This window comes from Astyanax mexicanus, chromosome 24 (genome assembly GCF_023375975.1).
Source record: "Astyanax mexicanus isolate ESR-SI-001 chromosome 24, AstMex3_surface, whole genome shotgun sequence".
Taxonomy (NCBI): Eukaryota; Metazoa; Chordata; class Actinopteri; order Characiformes; family Acestrorhamphidae; genus Astyanax; species Astyanax mexicanus.
The window spans coordinates 6,843,803-6,870,133 of record NC_064431.1 but is presented as its reverse complement, the minus strand read 5'-3'; the positions used below and the strand labels follow the sequence as shown (position 1 = coordinate 6,870,133).

The 26,331-nt window shown below is 37.3% G+C and overlaps 1 protein-coding gene across 2 annotated transcripts; it reads left to right on the top strand.

Annotated features, from left to right (window-relative positions):
* Positions 1-2,206: 2,206 nt before the first annotated feature.
* Positions 2,207-22,239, top strand: si:ch211-112f3.4 (EF-hand and coiled-coil domain-containing protein 1). Of its 2 annotated transcripts, none has more exons than XM_022682310.2 (8): positions 2,207-3,033; positions 4,080-4,653; positions 15,200-15,306; positions 17,634-17,766; positions 18,882-19,029; positions 19,191-19,313; positions 21,436-21,505; positions 21,594-22,239. In XM_022682310.2, the coding sequence occupies exons 1-8, from the start codon at positions 2,538-2,540 to the stop codon at positions 21,746-21,748; spliced, it is 1,806 nt and encodes a 601-aa protein (XP_022538031.2). In that variant the 5' UTR covers positions 2,207-2,537; the 3' UTR covers positions 21,749-22,239. The 2 variants fall into 2 exon arrangements, with proteins under 2 accessions (XP_022538031.2, XP_022538030.2); XM_022682309.2 differs by having other exon boundaries at positions 2,208-3,033; positions 17,631-17,766.
* The last annotated feature ends 4,092 nt before the right edge of the window (positions 22,240-26,331 follow it).

Sequence of the window (26,331 nt, the reverse complement as noted above, 5' to 3'; positions counted from 1 at the left end):
GTGAGGCTTTAAATATTGTACTATATAGTTTTTGCATGATAATTTAAACAATTTTAACAATTATTAAAAATGAGCAGTTTCTCCGATTTTATTATTTATAAATATACGTTTGAGTAAAATAAACATGTTTTCTATTCTATAAACTATAGACAACATTTATTCCAAATTATAAATAAAAGTATTGTTATTTAGAGCATTTATTTGCAGAAAATGAGAAATGGTCAAAGAAACAAAAAAGATGCAGTGCCTCAAATTCAATTTCATTCACAGCTATCATGCATCTTGGCATTCTCTCCACGAGTCTTTCTTACTGCTTTTGGGTGACTTTTTGTCACTCTTGGCGCTAAAATACAAACAGGTCAGTTTTTGTTTGATTGCTTATATACTGAACACACCTGCAGGCTCTGATTTAAACTGAACTGCGATCAAGTTCGAGTCGACACTTTAATCGTTTCAACCTATTAAGTCAAGTCACTTTTTATTTTTATAGCACATATAAAAGACATTTAGTGTCGGACAAAGTGCTGTACAATAATAACACACACAAAAAAAAAAAAAAAAATATATATATATATATATATATATATATATATATATATCAGAGATCCTGATGGCAAAACAGGATAAACCAAGGCAGAACAGACGACTAACTTAAACAATTTCATGATATTAATGCTTCCACAACCAACAGATGTAATTTTATTTGAAATGCACAAAACCACAAAGCCATTTATTACTGCACAATGTATAAAGCACAAAATTTACTCCCAAACTGTATTCAAATGTTATTTGAAACTAGAGAGAGCAATTATGAATTAATGAGAATATGTAGATTTTAAAAGAAGAGCATAGTGTCACGTCTTAGCCCTGTCGCATGTCTCTGTGTGTCTTCCCCACGTGACCTGTGCCTCTCTGTGTCTCCTGTCAGTAGATTTCCACCATGTGTTTCTCATTTGTAGCTCCGCCCCTTCCCCAGGTGTTTCCAATTCTAGTGTGTTTTATGTTACTATAAATAGCCCTCCTCTGCCACCTTGTCCTCCGTCGGTCTTTGCACCTTCCTCTGTTGTTTTGTCATTCTCGTGTTTTCTAGCCTAGCCCTCGTTTTCTTAGCTTTAGCCCTTGTCCTTTGTTTATCTCTTGTTTAATGTTTCTAGTTTCTTGTTTATTTCCGTGTTCCCTAGTTCCTTGTATATACCCCTGCTTTGTGTTTATTAGTTTATTCCCTTGTTTATATTTCCCTGCCCTGTTTGGTTTGTTTATTATTATCGCTCGTTTGTTTTGGTTATTGGTTATTTGTGTTTCTTTGTTTAGTGTTACTCGTTCCTTGTTTCTTTGCTTATTTGTTATTTATTTATTAAATTATTATTTATTTAGTCCTTACCTGCACTTGTGTCCGCTTTCCTCGTCTCCCTGCCTGGGTCACTTCGTGACACATAGACAAATATAAAAAAAATGTTTAAAAATACTACCTGTGTAACATAAAAGATATATCCAGCTCTGAAAAAAAAAAAAGAAACTACTTCAGGTTCTGAACCAGTTTCTCTGATTTTGGTATTTATATATATGTTTGAGTAACATTAACATTGTTATTTTGATCTATAAACTACAGACTATATTTGTCCCAAATAAAAATATTGCAATTTAGAGCATTTATTTGCAGAAAATGAGAAATGGCAGCAATAACAAAAAATATGCAGAGCTTTCAGACCTCAAATAATGCAATAAAAAAAACAAGTTCATATTCTTAAAGTTTAAAGAGTTCAGAAATCAATATTTGGTGGAATAACCCTGTTTTTAATAACATTTTTCATGTATCTTGGCATTCATACACTGCTTTTGGATAACTTTATGTCACTCCTGGTGCAAAACATCAAGCAGTTCAGCTTGGTTTGATGGCTTGTGATCATTTATCTTCCTCTTGATTATATTCCAGAGTTTTTGAATTTAATAAAATCAAAGAAACTCATAATTTTAGGTGGTCTCTTATTTTTTCCAGAGCTGTATATTAGTTAGGTAAGTAGGGTAGGCAAAATAAGTTTGGACCAGCCTATGATTATATTAAAATGGAATTACTGCAAAAATGCCAACACTAAGTTTGTACTAACGTACAAAATCCATCCAGAACGTGTGAATCGGTTCGTTTGATTCGTTGAAAAGAACCTGTTTAAAGGAACCGATTCGTTCGGGATTCGGACGTCGCCAGTGATTGGCCAACGCGTTTCTCATCAGGGTGGAGTTTGAATTAGTAGGTAAACTAAACGAGAGCTGGATCCAGTGCCATGTGTTAGTCTATGCTTTACACATTTACTGATAGGTAGAGTCCAGGTAGAAAATGTAGAGTTTAAACTCGGCTATAATTAGGTTTTGACTTTGCAAGTGGTAATTATTTACTGTTATAGATTGTAGAGTGTTATTTTTGGATTATATTTAGAAGCTTTATGAAGTTGATGGATATTTATGGCGTGTGGGCTGTTTTTTTTCTTTTATTTGCTGAATCTTTAGTTTAGTTCGTAGTTAGTTAATTTAGTTCACCGCTAATGCTCGCCCCTATCCGGCCAGCCCGGGCCAGCGAGTGGCTCCGTAGCGCCCTGGCCGAGCACTTCAGCCCGGACCCCGGCGTGCGCAACGAGGTGGTGGTGCTGGCGCTGGGTGTGGACCAGTACCTGCAGGAGGTGTTCCACCACCTAGCGCTGTGCTGCGGTGGCGGTAGCGGGGATGGGGAGCTGCTGTCCGGCGGGGACTTTAGGCTGCTGTGCGGGTGTCTGAGCCTGCGGGAGGAGGAGGTCTGCGCGGGGCTGCCCGCGGCGCTCACCTTCAGGGACTTCCACTCGCGCCTCTGCGGGGTTTTCGCAGCCCGAGCCGGGCCGCCCGGCCTCCGCCTGCCCGTGACGGAGGAGACGGAGCTCGTGGAGCGGGAGATCCGCCGGCGGTGTCCCAGAGTCCGGAGGAGGAGGCGGGTGAGCTTCGACCTGAGTCAGGACCGAGCACAGAGCCGCCGACGAGCCTCAAAACACGAGTCCAGCAGAGAAACAGGTAAAGTGGATTAAAACCACGGTTAATGTTCATACTACCTTAGGGGCTGGGCGATACTGTAAAAAACAAACAAAAAAACATAAATAAAGTTACTTTATTTCAACAATTCAGTTCAAAATGTGAAACTCATATATTATATAACGTTAGATGTATTACACAGAGAATTATCTGTTTTAAGCCAGTCCGTAAAATATCTCAGAAAAGTAGAATATTATATAAGACTAATTTATACTTTTGTCACTGTGGGCATTGTGCCAAGTCTTGCTGGAAAATGAAATTTCGCACCTTCATAAAAGTTGTCAGGAGAGGGAGGCATAAAGTGCTGTAAGATTTTGTGGGAAAACAAAACAGCACTGACTTTAGACTTGATAATAAAACACAGTGGATCAACACCAGCAGATGACATGTCTCTCCAAACCATCACTGATCATCAGTAAATTTTGCTTTTCATTTGTAAATCAAGGGAGCAGAGTCTGGAGGAAGAGTGCAGAGACACACAGTCCAAGCTGCTTGAGGTCTAGTGTGAAGTTTCTACAATAAGTGATGGTTTGGAGAGACTTGTCACCTGCTGGTGTTGGTGCAGGCTCGTTTCAACAAGGCAAAGCATACCAGGCAATAGTCTAAGGCCCCACGCTGTTATAAACAGTTATGAACTGAATCCAACAACAAAGTGTGCAAATGCCCATTTTTTTATGCTTGGGGCCCCCAAATGCCTTGAAACAGCCCTTGCTGTGTGGCACCAACAGTCATGCCACTCCCAAAATGATTGAGGTCACATTTTTCCTCAATCTAAAGATTGATGTAAACATTACCTGAAGCTGCTGGCCTGTATCTGCATGACTTCATGTTTTGCATTGCTGAATGAATGAGCAGGTGTACAGGTGTTCCTAGTAAAGTGTTCAGTGAGTGTGTAATCAAGTAATACATTTCTAAAATAAGTTTCTCAGTCTAAATGCTTTTTAATTGAAGCACATTACAGGGTGGACACATTAAAGACAGTAACGTAAACAGTCTGTTTAATTTAATCTTTTTTTCTATCACTGCAGAGCTGGAGATGCAGCAGAAACCATGGCAAGAGCAGGTAGAGATGGAGAACGCCAGTCTGCGGGAGCTGGTGGAGGACCTGCGCTCGGCTCTCCAGAGCAGTGATGCCCGCTGCATGGCCCTCGAAGTGGCTCTGCGAAGGGAACGCCTGGCAACGTCCTGCAGACTCTGTTCTACAGAGGGCGCCACTGAAAGACAGAATATCCCTGCCGGAGATGACCCCAGAGTAAAACATCCCAAGAGTGCCGGACGGGACAGCCGGAGGCGCACCAAGGACCTGCTGCGGGAACTGGAGCTGATTCGTGCTTCGCGGGATGGACAGCTGCAGGAGGCGATGAGGTTCAACCAGCGTCTAGAGGAGGAGCTGGCGGTGGCCTACGGGGAGGTCAGTAGGCTAGAGGAGACATTAGGCAACATGAGGAGAGAGAGCGCTGAGATCAAGAAGAGAGCAGAGGAAGCAAGAACTGCTCTGGCTGCGGGACTGAAAAGAGTCAGGGATATCCAGGACCTGGCGCAGCAGGTGGCTCCACTGCAGGAGAAGGTGCAGAACCTCGAGACAGAGCTGGACAGGTTCAGGTAAATGCATTGCTTTTTCATATAGTTTTTACAATATACAATACATTAGCATTACGAGGCATCAAATATCAATATTTTTATTGAAACATAGGCACCCGGGGAGCCATTATACCTTTTTTAGGGGGACTCAAGTACCCATAAAATATATCTCAGCAGTAAAGTAAAAAGATGTTATTTTGTTTTTTTGTTTTTTTTATTGACATTTGTCTCTGATAAGCTAAAAAAATACAAATCTTAGAAAGTACTCACTTAGAAACACTCACTTGCAATCACCATCAAACCCCACTCTTTACGCTGGTATTGTCTAATGCTTCTTCAGGTTTAGCATTAGCATTAGCTTTCTCATTTTCTCAGTTTTATCGTCAGCTCTTCAGGTTTAGAATTAGTTTTAGTACGTGCAGTTGAGCTTTATGTTTAGCTCTCCAGGTTTAGCTTGAGCTTTAACTTTAGCTCACTTAGTTGCTAAGACTTGAAGGAAGGACAGAGTCATTTTAGCATTGTGATCGGTTGGAAATATGCAGACGTAAACCTGACCCAATATTTTTGGGCAGCCGATTCTATATTGAGAGGAGAGCAGTACTGGTGAAATGCAACTATTGAACTTAAGGAAGAAATTAATACAACATACTTTATATATTTAGAACATGGGCCCTGAGAAGTGTAACGTAATGATTGCACAGAAAGCTCATTTTAGGTATCCTTATGGGGTTTATATTTATATTTATATAGTTTATATTTTTTGCTCACCTGAATGTAGGCGACCTATAATTACACTGTGGTGCACTATTACGTTTATGAACATTCCATATGCAAAGATGCTACAAATAACTAAGACTTTCAATAGCTAAAATACGCATAACATGGCCTGTGGTCTATTTACAGATTAGATAGCGCTCTTCAGCATAAAGAACCTGTCATCTTGCGGGTTACACTGTAAGCAGAGGATGGTCATGCTAATGTGAAAGCTCTCTCGATGTGGAGATCTGCGCAGGGGCAATAAACAAAAATAAGTCGAATAATCATGTTTTTTTTGTGCATTATTGCCAGAATGCTGCTATTGCACTATGGAACTTAAGTAAAGTAAAGAAATCTTGACATTTAGAGAGAAAAAAAATTCTTAGTAGAGTAATTATTACTCAAAATTGGCCATCTAATAAAATAGGACTAATTAAACAGACAGAATTCATAAAAATGTAAAGTTAGTCAGTGTTTTTTACGCCCTGAAAAAATCCATTATATGCTCATTAAAACATATTGGGCACAATGTATTATGACTAGAAGCGGGATTCACAGGACATCTTACACAATACGATATTCTCATGATATGTTGCCCACGATAACGATGATATCATGATACTGCGATTTTCTGATACTCAATATATCAGAAAAAAACTATTCTCTACAATACTTCACATCATCTCTGTTACTAAATAGGATAAAATTATCCTTAATAAGCAAATACCAGGAATTATGGATTTATTTATTTAACAACCAATGTTCTTTACTGCAGGTTTACCCTGTTTATTTGATTAGCGCCACCAAGTTGAGTAATGAAGCATTAACGTAAATAAGTCAAATTGGGGTTGAGTCTTAGGAAGTGTAGAGCGCATATGTTTTAATAAATATATTGATATGTGTCTCGCATATCAGTAAATGTATTGCTAGCGAAATCTAAATGATCTGTCAATATTGTCATATTGTCGTTTTGCCCACACCTAGTAACTCTAATGTAACTCTAATGTGGGACTGTGAAATGTAACATATACGCACAATATATTCTCTCCTTATTACATCACTCACTGAAATGACATCAGTTCTTAAGAAATATCATTATTTACGCTAACAGACTGTTGCACATCCTGCATTAGCTGAGAAAACTGAGCGCTGATAGTTACTGTCAGGAGCTCTGAGGAGCGGGACGAGGACCGGAGATGAGTCAAACAGTAGGAGTCTGGAAACAGATTTAAAGAGTGGAGAATTTTCGGGATGCGTTAATAGGTGTGCTCACCTTTCCTTTTAAACGTTTTAAGTTGGGCCGCAGTAATGCAGCACTGCTTATATCCTGTTGTAGCTCATTACTCATTATCCTTTAAGTATGACTAGAGCAGACTATCAGCACAACCTGTCATTAGAGCATTTCACCGTATCCTGTGTTAGCGCCGCTGCTGCCTGGGACTGGGTTTGTCTGGCAGTGAGTCAATTCTGAGCCCATCCTTGAAGAGACAAAATAACCATGTGATAAGAAGGAGTCCACCATACTGTCCCCTTACTCAATACATATCGACTTCAGAGTGACTTACATTTAATCATTTTACACAGGTAGAACATATAGAGTTAGGAGTCTTGCCCTAGCACTTGTTTAATTGGTGAAATGCAGTGTGACCAGATGCAAAACATGCAGATGATTACTGAAAGATACACCTAAAACACAAAAACAGAGGTGCACAAAATACCTGTCTTGCTTTTGCTTTTAATTTTTTCTTAAATTTCTAATTTAATCCCGTTTTCTGGAAGGCCTTTGCCTGATTTCCAAATGCTACTGATGTAGCATGCAGCACCATCTGCCATTGCTCTACCCGGGTTTTTTAGTGTTTTTCCATTATTTTAAAATTTGAAATTTGAAAAAAAGAGAACTATACAGTAAACAAAAAAGTGTTTTATATGTTACATTCTGCAAAGTAGCACCTCTTGCTTTGATGACAGTTTTGCGCTCCTTGGCATTTTCTCAGTCAGCTTTATGAGGTAGAGTCACCTCAATAACCCTGTTCTAATCCGTATTATAGTAAAAAAAGTCTTACTAAATAAAGAATAAAATTACGTAAGAAATGAAGATCAGTCAACCCAAAACATCTCAAAATTTTCGAAAGTATCCTAAGTGCAGTTTCAAAGACCATTAAAAACGTTATGATGAAACTGGCTCTCATCAGGTCCGCCCCAGAGAAGTAAGAGCAAGAGTTACCTCTGTTGCACAGGATAAGTTCATCAGAGTTAGCAGCCTTAGAAACTGCAAGTTAACAGCACCCCAGATTAGTTTTTACTTTTTATTTACTACATGATTCCGAATGTGTTCTAAATGGCTAAATGGCTTTAGTATACATTTACAATGTAGAAAAAAAAAACATTAAATGAATGAGAAGGTGTGTCCATATTTTTGAGTTGTACTGTTCATAAATTTAGTTACATGAAAATGTATTTTGTGTGAGCAAAATTATATGGTATTTTATGATAATGATCTTTTTAAAGACATGCTAAAAACATTTTTAAAGTAATTTCAAGAATATACTAGTGCATAAAAAATAAATTTAACATAACTATAACAATTTATTTAGTATAAATATACCAGTTTTATGCTTTTAGTACAAAATAATCATAAATGCTTGTCTATTTCATGAATAGTAACTTTGATTTTGTAAAAAATAATTTTTTGCAACAAAATGGAAAAATGCAACAATAATCTACCAAAATCCTAAAATGCAGCATATCTAGTGCATGCATATTAATTTAAATTTAAATTTGGGGTGTGGAAACATTATGACCAATATTGCAAACATTTTGACCCAAAAATAAAAACCCTCCATATTGCTATTATCGCAATATGGAGGGTTTTTATTTTTGGGTCAAAATGTTTGCAATATTGGTCATAATGTTTCCACACCCCAAATTTCCACTAATAATAGTTGTATTTTCTGATGTCCAAGTTGATTCAAATACAGTTTTAAACTATGCAGGAGCCACTTTTTAGATTTTGTGGGTGTTTGTGTATAAATCAAAAACTTTTTTCACACTTTTATATTTTTAATGCATAGAATTTACAGCCAGTCAACCTAAAAACTGTGCAGCAGGTCTACAGGACCCAGTTATGTGGTATTTTTATAAACAGTATGTACAGTTACTGCTCTGCTTTGATCTCCAGGAGTCAGATTTCATATCAAAAGGTTTTAGTGTGATAAAAGACACACAGCGCTTAACAGAAATTACAGTTCGTATGAAGCAATAAAATTAAATACCTAGGGCGTCTTAAATACACATTTATCAGGGCTAATATTTCACCTATCTGCCTGTACCTGTGATTAATTATATCATCAAAGTAGCTGTGTGATGGTGTAATGTTCATTCCTGCTCCAGACAGACAAGCCAGAGCCTGCTGCTGCTGCAGCTTAGCTCACCTAGACTAGCATCAACTGCGCCTGCAGAGACGCCCCTTAACACAACACACACACTTACACTCACACACACACTTACACTCACACACACACACACACACTACAAAATCTATATCTGCACTAGGGCTGGGGCGACGCATCGACATAATCGACGTCATCGATTACAAAAATACATCGATTTGCATAACGTGCGTCGGCGCGTCGTAAACATGGCGGCGCCTGTGGAGAGCATTAGAGGTTAGATCGGGCCCAAAAATTCCAACTGGCTGTTTTCGGGCTGTTTTAATGAGCGAAATATGATCAGAATTATGTTAATTAACACGGTAACATAGAAGCATAGAACTATTATTTAATTAAAATGATTTTTAAGAACAGCTAAACACAGTTCTGCAAGTCAAACGCGGAGGAGTTCACGTGCGAGAGAGAGAGAGAGAGAGAGAGAGAGAGAGAGAGATTTGCTTGTTCTACTCACAGGTGAAGGTTCTCTTTGATCTCCTCGTGCTCATATTCTAGTCCCATTCATAATTCTGCAGCTCCCTCAGTGTTTTCTGCCGTATTTTGCGGCTAGCGCGAGCGCTTACAACTGACTTCGCGGACAGAATCGGCACAACACCCCCGCTGTAGAACTGCGGTAGTGAAAACAGCGCTTATAAATAAATTAGTTTAGTTTCACTTTCAGTTTTCGTTATTTTTTTTTAAATAAAAATATAATTAAAAAACAGACGCCTACATCTCGGACTATTTTCTGGAGCCCGGGTCGGATTTACGGGCGGGCCTCGGGTCATGTCGGGTTCGGGCAGAGAATCTAAGCTCTAGAGAGCTTGGACTCCGGAGAGCAATCTCCAGCTACAAAAAAACGCCAGCGGGCATCTAAAGTTTGGGAGCATTTCACGCAAAAGGGCAACAATGTGGTCCTCTGCCATACGTGCAAAAGGAGCACTTGAAGCGCAAACATCCAGGAGCACTATGTCAACAGGGTCACACAGTAAGTTACCGTTTACATCAGGGTCTCCGCGGGTGTCCTTAAAAAGACTTAAGGCTGTCTACCAAAGGTTTTAAACCTGCCACAGGCAGAAATTATAAATTTTTGGTTTATATTTGTGCATGGCATTTCGCAGTTTCCAGAAACAGTAGCATTATTCATAAGTTCAGGTGTTTAGCTAAGCTAGCTGCCTTAAGTTATTTTAGCTAGCGCCGTCGGCGCTGCGGTGTCACACCGTTTTCTGTCACCGTCGGAATTTTGTGACCAGTGCTCACGGTTATGAGCGTTCATTGGCAAAACGGAAGCTTTCTATACCTACACCTTACCCTCAGCCCTAAACTTAACTGTTTTGGCCAGTCGGGGTAAACATTAGAAACGAACACGTTTCGAATCGGCCAGTGCACCGGTCTGCTGAGAACTACTTGCCAGTGGTCACAAAATCTAGCGGTCACAGAAAACAGTGCAACACACGGAGGTGGTGTATGGGAGCTTATCCATTTTTAGCGTTATAGATCTAAACAACGTGCTGTACATGTAAGTGATTATAAGTGTGGGGTTTGGTTTAGTAGGCTTGTGTTGTTGTTGTTATTATATATAAATATAGTAATTTATCGTTTGCTTTAAAACGTAAAATAATTATTTAAATATGTTTCTCAATGAATAGATTAGTCGACTAATCGAAAAAAATAATCGTTAGAATAATCGTTTAAAAAATAATCGTTAGGGACAGCCCTAATCTGCACTAGAGTTAGGAATCACAGGGCATCTCACGATACAATATTATCATGATACATTGCCACGATAATAATAATATTATGATACTGTGATTCTGTGATACTCTATATATCACAAGACAATTCTCGACAGTACTTCACAGCATATGTGTTTCTGAAGAGGATCAAATACTCCTAAATACAGTTCTGAAAAAAAATAAGATACCAATTAAATTGATGAGTTTCTTTGATTTTACCAAATTGAAAACCTCTGGATAGAGCTGGGCGATATGGCCAAAAAAAAAAAAAATCTTTTTTTTTTAAATCAGATTTTCGATTTAAATATTTTTTTTTCCATACTAAAAATCAAATTAAAGATAATAAAGAAATAGTTAAAAACTAGTTTATATTGATTTAGTTTTCACTTAAATTGTAACCAGAAACAAGCAAAAAAAAAACTATTGTAAACAGTGAGAACATCTAGTAACTTTTAGAAAGCTTTCTCCAACATAGTTTAGGTACTAAAACAAGTAGCTCATCATTGTAGTGCGTAATGGAAATTATACATGGTTTTCAACATTTTAATCGCATAAAAATTCGAAAAATGTGACCTGTGCCTTTTATTCTGAAGCCCAAGGAGAACTTTTTGAATCCATCATCCAAAACCATGAAAAGAAAAGTAACACTGCTCATCACCCTGAACACACCATCCCCTCTGTGAAACATGGTGGTGGCAGCATCATGCTGTAGAGATGCTTTTCTTCAGCAGGGACAGGGAAGCTGGTCAGAGATGATGAAAAGAGGAATGGAGCTAAATACAGGGCAATCCTGGAAGAAAACCTGTTGGAGACTGTAAAAGACTAGAGACTGTGAAGGAAATTCACCTTCCAGCAAGACAATGACTAGGGTTGCAACGGTATGAGATTTTCACGGTATGATAACCGTCTCGGAAAATACCGTGGTATCACGGTTATCACGGTATCACAGTTTGTTACATATATTATTAAACTGACCCTTAAAGAAATTACAACAAAGTTTTTTTGTTCAATTAACTATTTATTGTAGAAACCTGGAACAATAATATAGATAATGTCTCCTTAAAAAAAATAAGCTGTACACCATCAGGTGAAGGAAACCATGTTTTTCCACTACTCTTAAGGGCATTAAGAGTGTATATATATATATAAAAAAAAAAGTTGGTATATAACCTGATACTGCAGAAAGAGGGGATTTATTTCTGACATGATCCTCACAATAGAGATTTCTATTTTAAGGCTTTCACATCTTAAAACCTTCAACATATGAAAAACAGGCACGTCAGAATTTGAAAATTAACGCATGTAAATGAATGGCGTCTTTCACATCCAGTCCGGCCAGGACCTTTACACGGACACGTGCATCCATCGTAGCACGCACTTCACGCCTGTACCTGCGTGCCCAAATTTCGGATAACTCAGCGCTTTTGCGGGCGCTTACCGCATGGGTTGTGCACGACTACAAAGAAGTTTTATTTAGGTTATTTAGGTAAAATTATAAACTGAACACATACTTTGCGCTGCACAGCGGGGTGGTGTTCTCGGAGATGGGAGAACAGGTTTGATGTATTTCCTCCTTTAGCTGTGACTACGGCCACATTGATTACAAGCTTGTTGATTACAAGATTACAAGTCTGTTTTCAGGCTGTTTGAATGAGCGAAATATGATCAGAATTATGTTAATTAACACTAACATAGAAGCATAGAACTATTATTTAATAAAAATGATTTTTAAGAACAGCTAAACACAGTGCGGAGAAGTTCACGTGCGAGAGAGAGACACACAGAGAGAGAGAGAGATTTGCGTGTTCTGATGTGAGCTACTCACAGGTAAAGGTTCTCTTTTATCTCCTCGTGCTCATTTTAGTCCAATTCATAATTCTGCAGTTTCTCAGTGTTTTCTGTCGTATTTTGCGGCTAGCGCGAGCGCTTACAACTAACACCGCGGACCGCGAGGTGCAGCCGCGCTGCCGCTGTTATGCCGAATCCGACTCCCTGCTCAATCCGACTCCCGCTTCGCGGACAGAATCGGCACAACACCTCCCGCTGTAGAACTGCGGGAGTGAAAACAGCGCTTATAAATAAGTTAGTTAAGTTTCACTTTCAGTTTTCGTTATTTGGTTCGTTTTCATTAACAATAATAATTGGTTACTTAGCATTAACATAGTGATTATCACACCAGAGCTTTATTTAAAAATAAAATATATAATTAAAAAACAGATGCCTACATCTCAGACTATTTTCTGGAGCCCAACCCGACCCGGCCCGAGGAATGTGGTGGGAAATCTCGGCCCGAACGGACCCGATCTCGGGTCGGGCCTCGGGTCAGGTCTGGTTCGGGCAGAGAATCTAGGCTCTAGTCTGATGCACTTTCTGCCATTCTCACCGCTGTGTGCTGAGTAGCTGAAGCGGAGCAGAGTTGCGCATGCGCGGGTGACTTTCTCCGCTGGCTTGCGTTTTACCGGTAATAAGCAAACACACACGGTATGATAACCGTGCATTTTAATACCACGGTATACCGTGAAACCGGTTACCGCTGCAACCCTAACAATGACCCTAAAAAAAACAACCAGAGCTACAGTACACTCTAAGAAATATAAGTACAGATTTGTACTTAAAAGAGTACAAAGCTTGTCGCTGGGGCTGTACCTTATATTGAGGCACAAAAAAGTACCTTTCAGTGAAAGTCCTTTTTTGTACCCATGGTTTTTGTGGCAGTAAAGATCATAAAGATTATAAACATTATCATCAACTGAATATGGCTCAAAAACTTGATGATACAAAATTGTCTGGCTTTCAAATAAAAAAATTGCAATTTAAATATATATTGTTCATTAGTACAGTGATACAGAATACTGAATGTACCCTTTGGCTGTTTAAATGGTACAAATTTGTACTTATTGCTGTTAGAAATGACTTTGTACTTCAGAGGGAACAAATCTGACCCCGTAAAGACCAATATTGTTCCTTTGAGGGTACAATTATAAAGAGTGTACCTTCGAGTACAAAAAAGTACTCATATCAAACCTCTGTTTTTTAGAGTGTAGAATGATTTAGATCAAAGTATATTCATGTGTTAGAATTATCCAGTTTAACTCCTGATCTAAATCCCATTGACTTTCTGTGGCGAGACATGAAAATTGCTGTTTACAGACGCTGTTCTCCATCCAACTTAGCTGAGCTTGAGCTGTTTTGTAAAAAAGATTAGGCAAAAAAATGGAGTCACTAAATGTGCAAAGGAGTCACTAAATGTGCTGGTAGAGACAAACCCTTACAACTTGCAGCTGTAACTGCAAAGAAAAGTGTCTCTACTAAGTATTGATATATACTTTTGCACATCACACTTTTCATTTTACATTTACATTTACATTTATGGTATTTAGCAGACGCCCTTATCCAGAGCGACTTACAACAGTGCTTCAAAGTTACTTAAGATATCCAAAGCTAGTATGTAGACTAGGATCAAGAGATACATAGAGCTTAATCATGTTAAGAACCCTAGGAACCTTTTTTTTTATTTATTTTTTATTTTTTATTATTAGTTTAGGAACTCTTTGAAAAGATGTGTCTTCAGTCGACGTTTGAAGACCGTGAGTGACTCTGCTGTTCTGACATCCAGTGGAAGTTCATTCCACCACCTTGGTGCTGCAGCACAGAGAAGAGTCTGGATGTCTGTTTTCTGTGTGTTTTGAGTGATGGAGGTTCGAGCCGAGCCGTGCTGGAAGCTCTAAGAGCTCTTGGTGCAGATCTGGCTTTGACCATCGCCATCAGGTATGAAGGTGCTGGTCCGTTTTTTGCCTTGTAGGCCAGCGTCAGGGTTTTGAATCGGATGTGGGCGGCAACAGGAAGCCAGTGGAGGGAACGCAGCAAAGGAGTCACGTGACTGAACTTCGGAAGATTGAAAGATTTTTTTCAGATTTTTCAGATTCTTATTTCATTCATTAAAACTTTGGAAACCATGTATCGTTTTTGTTCCACTTCACAACTATGTGCTACTTTGTGTTGGTTTATCACTTGAAATCTCAATTTGCTATAATGAACCCCGCCTACACAATGCGGGGAGGGGAACTGTGATTATGTTGCTTGGGGTACAGTTCAGAATAGCTTGAGACAGTTCTCAAGCTAGGTCCCCCCCGCAGCTAGGTGAGTAATGAAGATGAGGGTGGTGATGGGGTGGAGGAGGGTGCGAGGTCGAAAGTCACAAAGGTGAGGAGCACCTGGGAGGTTTATATAGGACCAGGGGGAGGAGCTCGGGAAATTAAGGCGTGGTTCATATCCCAAAATTCTTAACAACACTAAAATACATTTGATTTTGTGGTTGTAAGGTGAAAAATTGGTATTGGTATTTTAATCTCAGTGTCTTCATGACCAAGAGTCACCTGGAATAATTTTCCTAGCATCTTATCTTATAGGAGTTCCTGGAGGTGCTGAACAATAGTTGCTGCTTTTCCTTCACGCTGTGAAGCTCCAGCTCATCCCAATTAAATCACCTCAAATCACCATCTCAGTTCATCAGGTTTAGATCAGGGGATTGTAGAAAATAAATCAAATAAAGAAATGAAGAAAAATAATGAATGAGAGGGTGTGTAATTTTTTATGACTGGAACTATATGTAAATTCCATGTGTGACTGTTCTTTCTGACTCTCTGGCAGATCCCAGTGCACCTGCAGGGCTTCGTGTGAGCAGAGCCCGGATGCTCCGGTCGATTCTGCTCCTCGGATCCTCCCTACGGGCCGAGACGAGACTTTAATCAGAGGAGGTGAGAGTGAAAAAAAAATAGCTTTAAAATGATGGACAGCCTGATCTGATCACATAGTGGCAAAGCCAATTCAAACATATTTTAGATGATTTGTATTTACAATATTAATCCAGATCCAATTCCGATCAATATTGTAGGATTAAAGGCTAGGTTTAAGCCATTTGCACTGTATTTACCACGTCTCACAAAAAGACTATTTATATATATATATATATATATATATATATATATAAATATATATTTATTTATTTTAATAGTTTAAACAAATGTAGGGCTGCACAGCATGTAATGTTAGCATCATTATTGCATTAATGACATTGTGTTTATCACATTGCATGACATACTTTGTGAAATGTTTAGCTAAATAAAATAAGAAAATTATATTGAATATAGGGGTGGGCAATATTATATCGTATGCAATATATCGTGACACAGAAATATGGTGATATTAAAAATTTATATCGGGATAATAGGACTGTTCTGTCTTAAAATTAGTCTATTATTTACTGTGAAGCTTTAGGTGTATTTATTGTATAATTGATTTAGTTTGCAGTTTATATGCATGCACTAAATATTCTGCAATATTATTTGCTGCTTTATATTATTTTATGCTATATTATTTATTTTGCCACATTATGATTATACTGTTATACTATTATACTATATTCCTGAAATGAATTAATTATTTTAGTTTTCTTATATCGCCAAGTATATCGTTATCGCAAAAATACCCTGAAATATCGTGATATTATTTTAGAGCCATATCGCCCACCCCTAATTTTATGTCACTGGAGGCATTACCACCCACAGTGGGCATCACAGTGGCAGCAGTCACATCCATATTCAATGCAGGAATGCCCAAATCAGTCCAGCATTCTTCAGCTTCCGTGGAAAAAGTTGCAAAAGTCATGGGACACAGTACTAGTTTCTTTCCCATGACTTTTGCAATGATAGTCTGCTTTATTTAGCTTTATTTCCAAATTCCAATGCAAGCTCCAATGCAGATTTTAAGTACTAATTTTATACAATAATTTGGTATAGTGTAGATTGAAACATTATAAACATTTCTTTGATCAACATTAGTTATTTGTAAATGCGCTTTTTGAATAAATATAATTGATTAATTTGAAAATTCATATTATAAAAAAAGAACTGCATGCTTTTGTTACATTTTTAAAAAATCGACAACCCACCATCTTTTCTTAAAGGAGAAATCCGGTGTGAAATGGACTTGCGTGGTAGTGAAACATGATAATGAGCACAAACATTTGTCAAATAGCCCACCTTTATTTGCCCCCAGTATTCTGAAATGCAGTACTTTTAACCAATGCTCCCAACAGGCTTACAATGCCAGTGATGGGGGCATAGCATTACCCATGCTAAGAAATTGATATTTTTACACCATTAACAAGCTCAAAATACTGAAAGATCGTAAGATCGCTGGATCGAATCCCGGTCATGCAGCTTGCTATCAGTTGCTATGGTTTCTCCGGGTGGGTAGATGGTGCTTTTTCACCATATCAATCTCCAGGTAATGTTGGTCAGCACAGGCATCTGTTAGCTGATGTATCAGAGCTGAGTTGCTGCGCTTTCCTCTGAGTATGCTGGATACTCAGTAATGCTACCTCCACAGCAGTTCGAAAAGATGTGGTTGCTGGCTTTACCTGTATTGGAGGAGACATGTGCTAGTCTTCACCCTGCTTGTTTTGTGGCATTTTTTAATTGCGTGGAATAATCGGTATAGCTAATTTGAGCGGGGTAAACTGTATAAAAATGAGAAAAATAATAAGATAAAAAAGAAAGTGCATAAGTACTTTATTAAAAGTGGTTACACACAGTACCTTGAGATTAATTAAATTGAAATGCATGAACTCCAGCTGTTTCTGAAAATATATATCTCTATAATATTCATGCATTTCTGCTAAATTCCAAGTCCATTTCACACCAGATTTCTTCTTTAATTACACTTTAATGTGTTTGAAATGTGCACAGTGTAGTGGATCTAAGGATGCATAGATAGCATTTTTTCCCAAACTAGTTATGCAATTACAAATACGAGTAAATGAGCCTGATATCAGGTTAATACCCAGTTAATACCAGTATCAGTATTAATGCATTAGTTCTCTTCTCTTTTTAAGACTCCCTGAACAAGTAGTACATGAGAACACTCCTGTATAAGACTGGGGAACAGGATCACGGTTTTTACATGCCCATGTTTTAAATGCAGGGGGCTGAGTGCTGCGTCCTCCCTCACAGATAAAGTTCTTAAAGTTTCTGAAAGAAAAATTTCTCAACTTACTAACTTTTTTCTCTTGCTGTGGCAGAAGAAGGCCTGCAGAGGGCGGTCGAGGGCCGTGCAGCGTCTGATGAGGAGGAGGAGGAGAGGGGTGCGGAGGATGGGCAGTGCTGTCTGCTGGAGGTGAAGCGGCTGATCAACAGGCTTCATAACTGCTCCAAGGGGTGAGGAGATTAAACATGACACACACAAAACACTGCTTAAACAGGTCGATATGGAACTGCAGATTTTAGGTATTAATTTCATGCAATAAGTTTGTATAGTGTAGATATAAACATTATATTATTATATATTCTATATATTTCATTATATATTATATTCTATATATATTATTATTATTTTTCCTGACCTGTTTCTCTGTTCTTTCCTCTGTACTGCTGTGACATTGTAAATTTCCCCATTGTGGGATTAATAAAGAATTATCTTATCTATAAACAAAATACCATGTTTTTTATATGTATTTTAAAGTTTTCTGAGTAATTAGAAATGATTTTTCAATGCAAAAAATAAATAAGTCAATACTATAATATATATTTAAATTGCATTATGTGTAATACATTGTATATCTTAAGTCATACCCATAACACAAAAATACTGAGGTGCAATTTTCCTCTAATCTTAGTTTTTTTTATTAATATTTTTTCATAAACTTATATTTTTCTATTGTTTATATACAGTACTAAAATTGTGTACACACTCTAAATTCAGTGTTTTTTTATTATTTCAAAAATGTTCTGCATTGTAGATTAATACTAAAATCACCAAAACTGTGAAGAAAAAAATATTGTCTAAACTTTTTAGATTTTTTTTTATAAAGTAGCACCTCTTGCTTAGATGACCACTTTGAGTATTTTATCCTTTTCTCAGTCAAGCTTTATGAGGTAGAGTCACCTAGAATTCAGGCTTTCAGTTAAAAGCCTCAGTTCCTTTAATCTTTTTATTTTACAGTGTAGGGGAAAAAAAACATTGAATTAGAGGGTGTGTCCAACCGTTTGACTGGTATTGTTTATTCTTTATATTTTCTGCCTATTTCCTGATACTTCTGTCTTGTCTTCTGCACTGCTGTAACATTGCAAGTTTCTCTGCTGTGGGATTAATATAGGATTAAGGAAGATTGTGATATACATTTCATTTTTATGTATACATTTAACTAAAAATAAATTAATCGTTTTTTTTTTTATTTATTATAATCACAGTGATTCCAAACTATATATATCTGTATTTTTATGTGGCGTTACATTCACACCGTTCACACGCTCACACATACTGACATCTCTAGGTGTCAGAGGACAGCTGTGTGTCACCTGCTTCTGTCCCAGAACTCGACTGGATGTTACGGCGAGCCGTGCGGCTGCTCAGGGTCATGGGAGGGGAAGACGAGGGGCAGACGGCACTACGCTCTCCCAGACGAGAGAGAACTGGATACGGTGAGAACATATTTCAGATTCCACTATTAAAAATAGAGTATGAGGAGTCTGAACAGGATTATGACAATGTATCTATACAGACATTTTATTGTGTGTGTGTATATGTGTGTGTGTGTGTGTGTGTGTGTGTGTGTGTGTGTGTGTGTGTGTGTGTGTGTCAGGACCTGCAGCTGAAGCCGGAGGAGGTGGACAGATGGACGGTGCAGACGGAACGAGTGCGTCTGTCCTTGCTGGAGGAGAAACAAACTGACACACTGTCCCTCCTGCTGAAGTTACGGGAAAAAGTACGTAGCTGAGAGATGTGTGGGAAAGGAGGATATCTTAGCTTTCAGGAGATAATTAAAAACAAACATTAACCATAAGAGCTCAGAACTATTTCTGAATACTGATATTGACCAAATAAAAAAAAATAATCAGATAAATTTAGTAAGAAGCTCATTCGTGTTTTTTACTACTATTATTAATACATTTTTCTAAAAATCAGTTTAGAACTTATAAGTAATGTAAAACATTAATTGAAGCATTTGAATGGTTCAAATAGAGCTGGAATGAATAATAGAGATAAATTATAATAATATTCAATTTTAAAGTGTATCATTCACTCCCTCGGCCAAATTCACGCTAATGTAGACATCCCTAATAAAAAACTTAATTTGTAATCAATTTATTGTTTATTTGAAAAAACCACAACAAAATTGTATTTATATATGCATACTTCTATTTAGGCTAATGCATTCTAGCTCAGCCCATTCACACTGATGTTATAAATTATTTTTCAGTCTGTGGTGCTTATTTAATAAGGCAAAATAACAATCATTTGTATATACAGCTGTGGGAAAAAAAATAAGAGACCACTTAAAAATGATAGAGTTTCTGTGATTTTACCAAATTGAAAACCTCTGGAACTTAGTTAAGAGGACGATGGATCAAACCAAGCTAAACTGTTGGAATTTTTGCACCAGGATGCACCATAAAGTTATCCAAAAGCAGTGTGTAAGACTGGTGGAGGAGAACATGATGCCAAGATGCATGAAAACTGTAATTAAAAACCAGGGTTATTCCACCAAATATTGATTTCTGAACTCTCAAAACTTTATGAATGTGAACTTGTTTTTTTTTTTTTTTTTGCATTATTTAAGGTCTGAAAGTTCTGCATCTTTGTTGGTATTTCAGTCATTTCCCATTTTCTGCAAATAATTGTTATAAATAACTATTTTTATTTGGAATTTGGGAGAAATAATGAGTAGAATGTTCTAAACTGCAGAATTATCCTATTGTAAAGATAGTTGTCAATTTAGAATAAATAAAATAATAATTAAAATAAGAATATTCAAATACTTGTGAAATGTAGTGCTCAATATTAGAGCTCCACTGCCACCTAGTGGTCACGGTTTTTAGCTGCACCTTGCTGACCATTGAGTCAGTTTTCAGCTACATTTTTTATAGTTAATATAAAATATATAGTTTGCATTTACATGAAGCTAATATTTATAAATACTTTTGGGGCTCAAAATCAATCAATTTCTTCTTATTAAAATGTTTGCTTTTAGCATTTTCAGGTTATTGATATGCATTTAGTAAGCAAGTACAATTTATTTGTAAAAGTCTTTAAAAAAACAACATGCATTGAAGTGCTGGGCAATAATGATAATTTAATGAATCCTATACATGTTATCTTCCAACAAATAATGATAGATCAGGCCCTTATTCCCCCCTTTGGGAGAAATCAGATTTGACTTTACTATTGTAAGTTACTGTATTTTATATGGCTTCCTGAATTAAGAAATGTGAGTCTAAATAAATCACGTTTTAGTTTTTTAGTGTAAAATGCTGTCTAAATTGAAAAATGGATAAAAACAACAGATTTTTCCCAAAAGGGCGAAATGTTTTGTATATGGCTATTTGTTGGAAGGTGACATTTTTATTTAGTGCAAGGTACTTGAGTTATTGAGTTGTTTTGTTTAAAAGGTAGACATACAGTACATGAATACACAGTGCTAAAGATATTAACAAATTCCCAGAATTCCCAAAATAATTGACATGGGCAATTTTATGTTTGTTAGAGTTTCTATTCAATGTTTTATTATTTTCCCAGCCCTAGATTGATCTATGAATTGGATTATACTAAAATAACATAAGAATAAGTTAAACTAGTACTAACATAAGACAACATTAACATAGACACAACAAAAAAGACTTTCCACCCGTGTTAGATAGCTACAATAACCTCTAAAAATCTCAGTAGAGATGTAAAAGACTTCGAAGCTCTTTGAATAGAGTAGACAATTTAATATATATTGTGGTGCCAAAACATTCAACAAAGAAATAATCTCCACAGAAATAAAATCTAACTAATTTGTCCTAAAATTATAAAGAAACTGATATGACCTTTTTACGCTCCAACAGAAAGTCTCGAGGAGAGTCCTGGGTAGAATTCTTTTGGACACATTGGATCTGTGCAACAGAAAAGGCCAAGGTAGGTTTCTTAGTCCTTTCTTAGATTAAACCCTTTGTTCTTTGATTTAATGTGGATGAAGCCTTAAACTGCTTTCTTTCCCCCGCAGATCCCACCCCTGTTTTTCAGGTGGTGAACACTCTCTGTGAGCAGCTGGTCTCCAATGAGCTCCTGTATGGGGAAGAAGAGGTCACACTGGGGTCTCAGCCCAGAGTGACCCCAGGTCATCGAAACGCCAATAACCCCCTTCTCATCTCCTGCTGAGAGAGAGACTTTTAAGACCCTTTTAACTACATTCAGGCTCCAGACTTTAAATAGGGTCCTGCACAGACCACCCATGGGTCACGGGTAGTGAGGAGAGCTGCTGCTAGTTTATACAGTTTCCAATCCATGTGTGAAAATGATGATCTCGTGCTCCATGAATCACTCTTTCACAATTCCAGCCCCATGAATCCTGACACTGTCATCTTGGAATATGCTTGTGCCATCAGGCAAGAAAAAATCCATTGATGGAATAACCTGGTCTATCTTCAGTATATTCAGGTGGTCAGCTGACCTCATTCTTTCAGCACATACTGTTGCTGAACCTAAACCTGACCAACTGACCAGGCCAGACCAACTTTGCCGGTTTGTCTCACTGATAAGTGCATTTCTTAAGGCCACACAGCTGTTTAATCCCAATCTCTTGAGTTCCCTTCACATTGTGCATATGGAAATGCTCTTACTTTGACTATTAAACATATCCCTGAGTTCTAGTGTTGTTTTTCTACCATTTGATTTGACCAAAAATGATTGCCAATCACCAGAAAGATTTTTCTCACCACATTCCTTCCTGAAAAATACATTGTGAGGAGGCACTAGTGAGCAAATGATTGAGTAGGCAGCACCTTGCAGAACTATTCAGGGGCAGGTTTCCCAAAAGGTTCTTACCCCACAAAGATGATTCTTAGATGGTGAAGCTAGCATCACACTAAGCACCCTCTCTCTCTCCATGTTAAGTTGTCCTTAACAGGCCAACATTTTTTTGTCAATATTCTGCCTGATATTACACACCTAAATATTGAGGATTTCTATTCAAGCACTACATGAAAAGATTTCATGTTTGATAATAAATGTTATTAAAATCCATCTTGTCATATAAAAAAAAAATATTGAAGTAAATTTGCAACTGTCAAAATATAATGAATAAGAATGAGAAAAATGGCGATTTCCTAAACTTATATTCACTTAAATTTTGTCACAATTGCTTAGTTTTTATTTCTATTTTCGACCAGGCAGAATTCGGGTTGATTCCTCCCTGCAGGCACGTAACAGTATTAGACGTTATTCTGAAATAAAATTTTGCATGTGACGTCATGACCAATATTCAACCTATAATTAACCTCTATTTACGGTGTCCAGCTGGGCTATTATTAATCTGAAATTATTAAGTGGCGTACAGAGTGGCGGCTTCTCCAAATGTCCTGTAAGAATCTTCAAACCCCTTAAAGTAAAACATATATCAAATAAAATAAAAATAATAATTTATTTTGCTGCCGAGAAAAAGAGTTTGTATCACCTACAATTGTAGTCTGAATACAGGCCAGTTATTAATGCTTAGATGCTCTTGGGAAACTGGGCCCTAAACAGTAAGTAGTTAAAATTATTTTTGGCATAATATGCTATGTTTAGAATGCAGACATATCAGATTTGTGTGTCCAATATCACAAACATATCTGCATGGATTGCTGTTGGAACTTTCATTACTATGAATTTAATGAAGCCATTGTTTGTTATATTGTGAGTGATGCAAAAGACAAGTTAAAATCTGTTTTTAGTGTCCAGACTGAGATGCATTTGCATAAATCCAAATGTGGTTTGCAAAAGTGAGTGTCCAGACTACTAAAACCCAATCTGAATACAATCTTGGTATGTCAAAAATCTGATTTACACTGGCAGTCTGAACACAGGCATATAGACAAAAACACCATTCATTTGTTTCCAAATCACATACCTAATTAAAAAGAAAGCAAATCATGGCCTATAGGAACACTAAAGGTCATCATATTACTGTAACCTCTGGGCCTGCTAAGGCTAATGCACCGTCACCCTCCCCCCAGAGACTCAAGTCCCTTGGTTGACCCCACTGAAAACACATAATGGAACTGATATTGGCTTTTTGTTAGGACTTTTCTCAAGAAAAAAATATGAGAAAAGATTTAAAAGAAAATATTTTAAGGTTTTAAAGGAGTGCATTTAAAGTCTGAACCTCTATAAAACTCTTTTTTGTGTATACCATATTTATAAAAGAACTATCTACACCACTAAGCCACCTTAAAAATTGTAAAGGTCCGCACTTGTTTATCACGTTGAGACTTATCCAGTCAAGTATTATGTAGAATGTATGGAATGTACTTAATCTGGCAACCCTATGTGTGTTGTGTGTGATTGCAGCACAAGCCTAAACTGCTGGAATGCAGTGTAAGGTGCTTTATTCCTTTAGTCTCAATCTACGGGTCACAGCTGTGAACGGAAAGTATGTAATAAATCTGTGGTGAACGAGCTCGGATCTGTGTGCAGCGAATAAATCCAGCCGTCCAGCTTATAAATAGGGGTGGGAATCTCAGGGCATCTCACGATACGGTATTATCACAGAGTGTTGCGCGATACCATATATTGCAATTCTCTACAATACTTCACAACTCACATCTCTGTTACTGATGAGGATAAAATACATACTCCTAAATAAGCAAGTACTAAGAATTATGGATTTATTGGTGTCAGTTTCACAGTATTTAACATCCAGTATTCACAGCAGGTCTACCCTTTATTCATTTGATTAGTCTTTCAATAAACCAGAGGAATAAAGAATTGGTGTTGTGCCAAAATCCGACTTCCCTTGGAGTGCAGGTGCATCACGCAGCAGTATGAACACAAACGCTTAGACTGGGAATTCATTAATTTACTGTAACAGTAGAACCCTCATTTATAAACAGAAATAAGAAAGAAGAAAAGAAATCTGAATCTTTTACACTCATTCTGCTGTTAAGGGATTATTCAAATTAAACCAATTATTATGAAGTATAGAGAGACTCCGCCCACATTGCTGATGGCGACAAGATGTAGTGAAGTTCTTTAGTCTGCTCACTAAACTTCAGTGTGAAACCGAAACTAACCAGAACAAATGTACCTGTACAACTTAAACAAAGACACAAGCCTTAGTGCGGACTCTGGTCCAGACTTTCAGGTGTCAAAATGCCCTTAGGGAGTTTAGAGCACCTATGTTTCAATAAGAATTGTGATATTTGGCTCCATGTACTGATATGTTTACGTTATGATCGAAACAGTACAATATATTACAATATTGATATACTGTTACACCCCTAGTCCAATGTCTCGAGACTTTAAGACACTAACCCTACAAAACTGTCTGTACTGATTGGTATGTTTAGTATAAAAAAAGTTAATTTCGTCAATGTATTTTTTAATTATTATTAATGTTGTTACTATTTGCTGATAAAAAAAAAAAAAACAATTGTGACATAATTTCATGTTAAATGCTCTATTATTTGGTATCATGGTATTCTTCAGTGATAAAGCACTGATAAAGCCTCCCAGCCTTGATGAAGCTCACAGTGGCTCATCTGTAACTGAGCTCTGACGTCAGCTCATGTGATGTTGTCCCGGGCAAATATCGTGATGCAACATTGTACTCACTTATCATGATGAGCAGGAGTCACGAGAACAAAGTGATAAGCACGTGTCCTCACTCCTACAAGGCCTTTTTATCACAAGTTAAGAAAGAAAAAGCTGGAACATGTGGTAATACTACTTATCAAATACTTTTATCAGTATATAAAAAAATAGATTACTGGGTAGGGCCTCCATTTGACCTCAGAATAGCTTCACCTCAGAGCATGGAATCCTCAGGATGTTGAAAATATTCCTTTATGTTGACCTGATTATATTACACAAATTTCTGGCACACTTTCATGCTGCAGATCTTTTGTTCTGCAAAAATGTGTTAAGTTGGAGTTAGATCTGATGTTATAACCATTTTTAAGAGATTAAATACCACCTTTTTAAAAAATATATATGTTTTTTAATTTTTTTACAGTTTAATTTTGTTTTATGTTTCAATAATTTATTTAGCTATTGTCATAGAATGATCAAGCTACTTAAACTGTCAGAAAGTGCATGCAGGGAGACGTGGAGGCGGACGTAAATGCAGGTAAAAGTAGTTTATAAAATAAATAAATAACAGAAACAAATAAACGAATAAACCAATACCCAAAACAAACAAGTGAACCAAGAGAACATAAACTTAACAAACAACAGATAATAATAATAAACAAACAGGGAGGCTAATAAACGAGAAACTAAAACACGACAGAATAAACTAACAAGTAGGCAAACGAAGGAAACTAATAACTATAACTAGATAAGCAAATCTAAACAGGGCAGGGATATATATACATACAAGGAAATACACAGGAAACTAGAAAATAACAAGGATAAACAAGAGAATAAACAAGGAGGAATAAACACAGAATAAGGAACTAGGGCTATGAAATACAAAGAAACGCGGAATATAAACGAGAAAACGCAGAGAGACAAAACAACATGGGAAGGTGCAAAGACCGACAGAAAACACTGACACAGGAGGGCTATTTAACACACACTGGAAGTGGAAACACCTGGGGCTAGGGGGCGGGGCTACAATTTAGACACAGGTGTAAAAGTACTGAGACAGAACACAGGGGCATAGGTCACGTGGGGAACACACAGGCACAAGGACAGACAGGAAACAGGGCCAGGACTTGACATAAATGTGTCAGAGAATTCCTTGTCCACCTGTCATGTTGGAA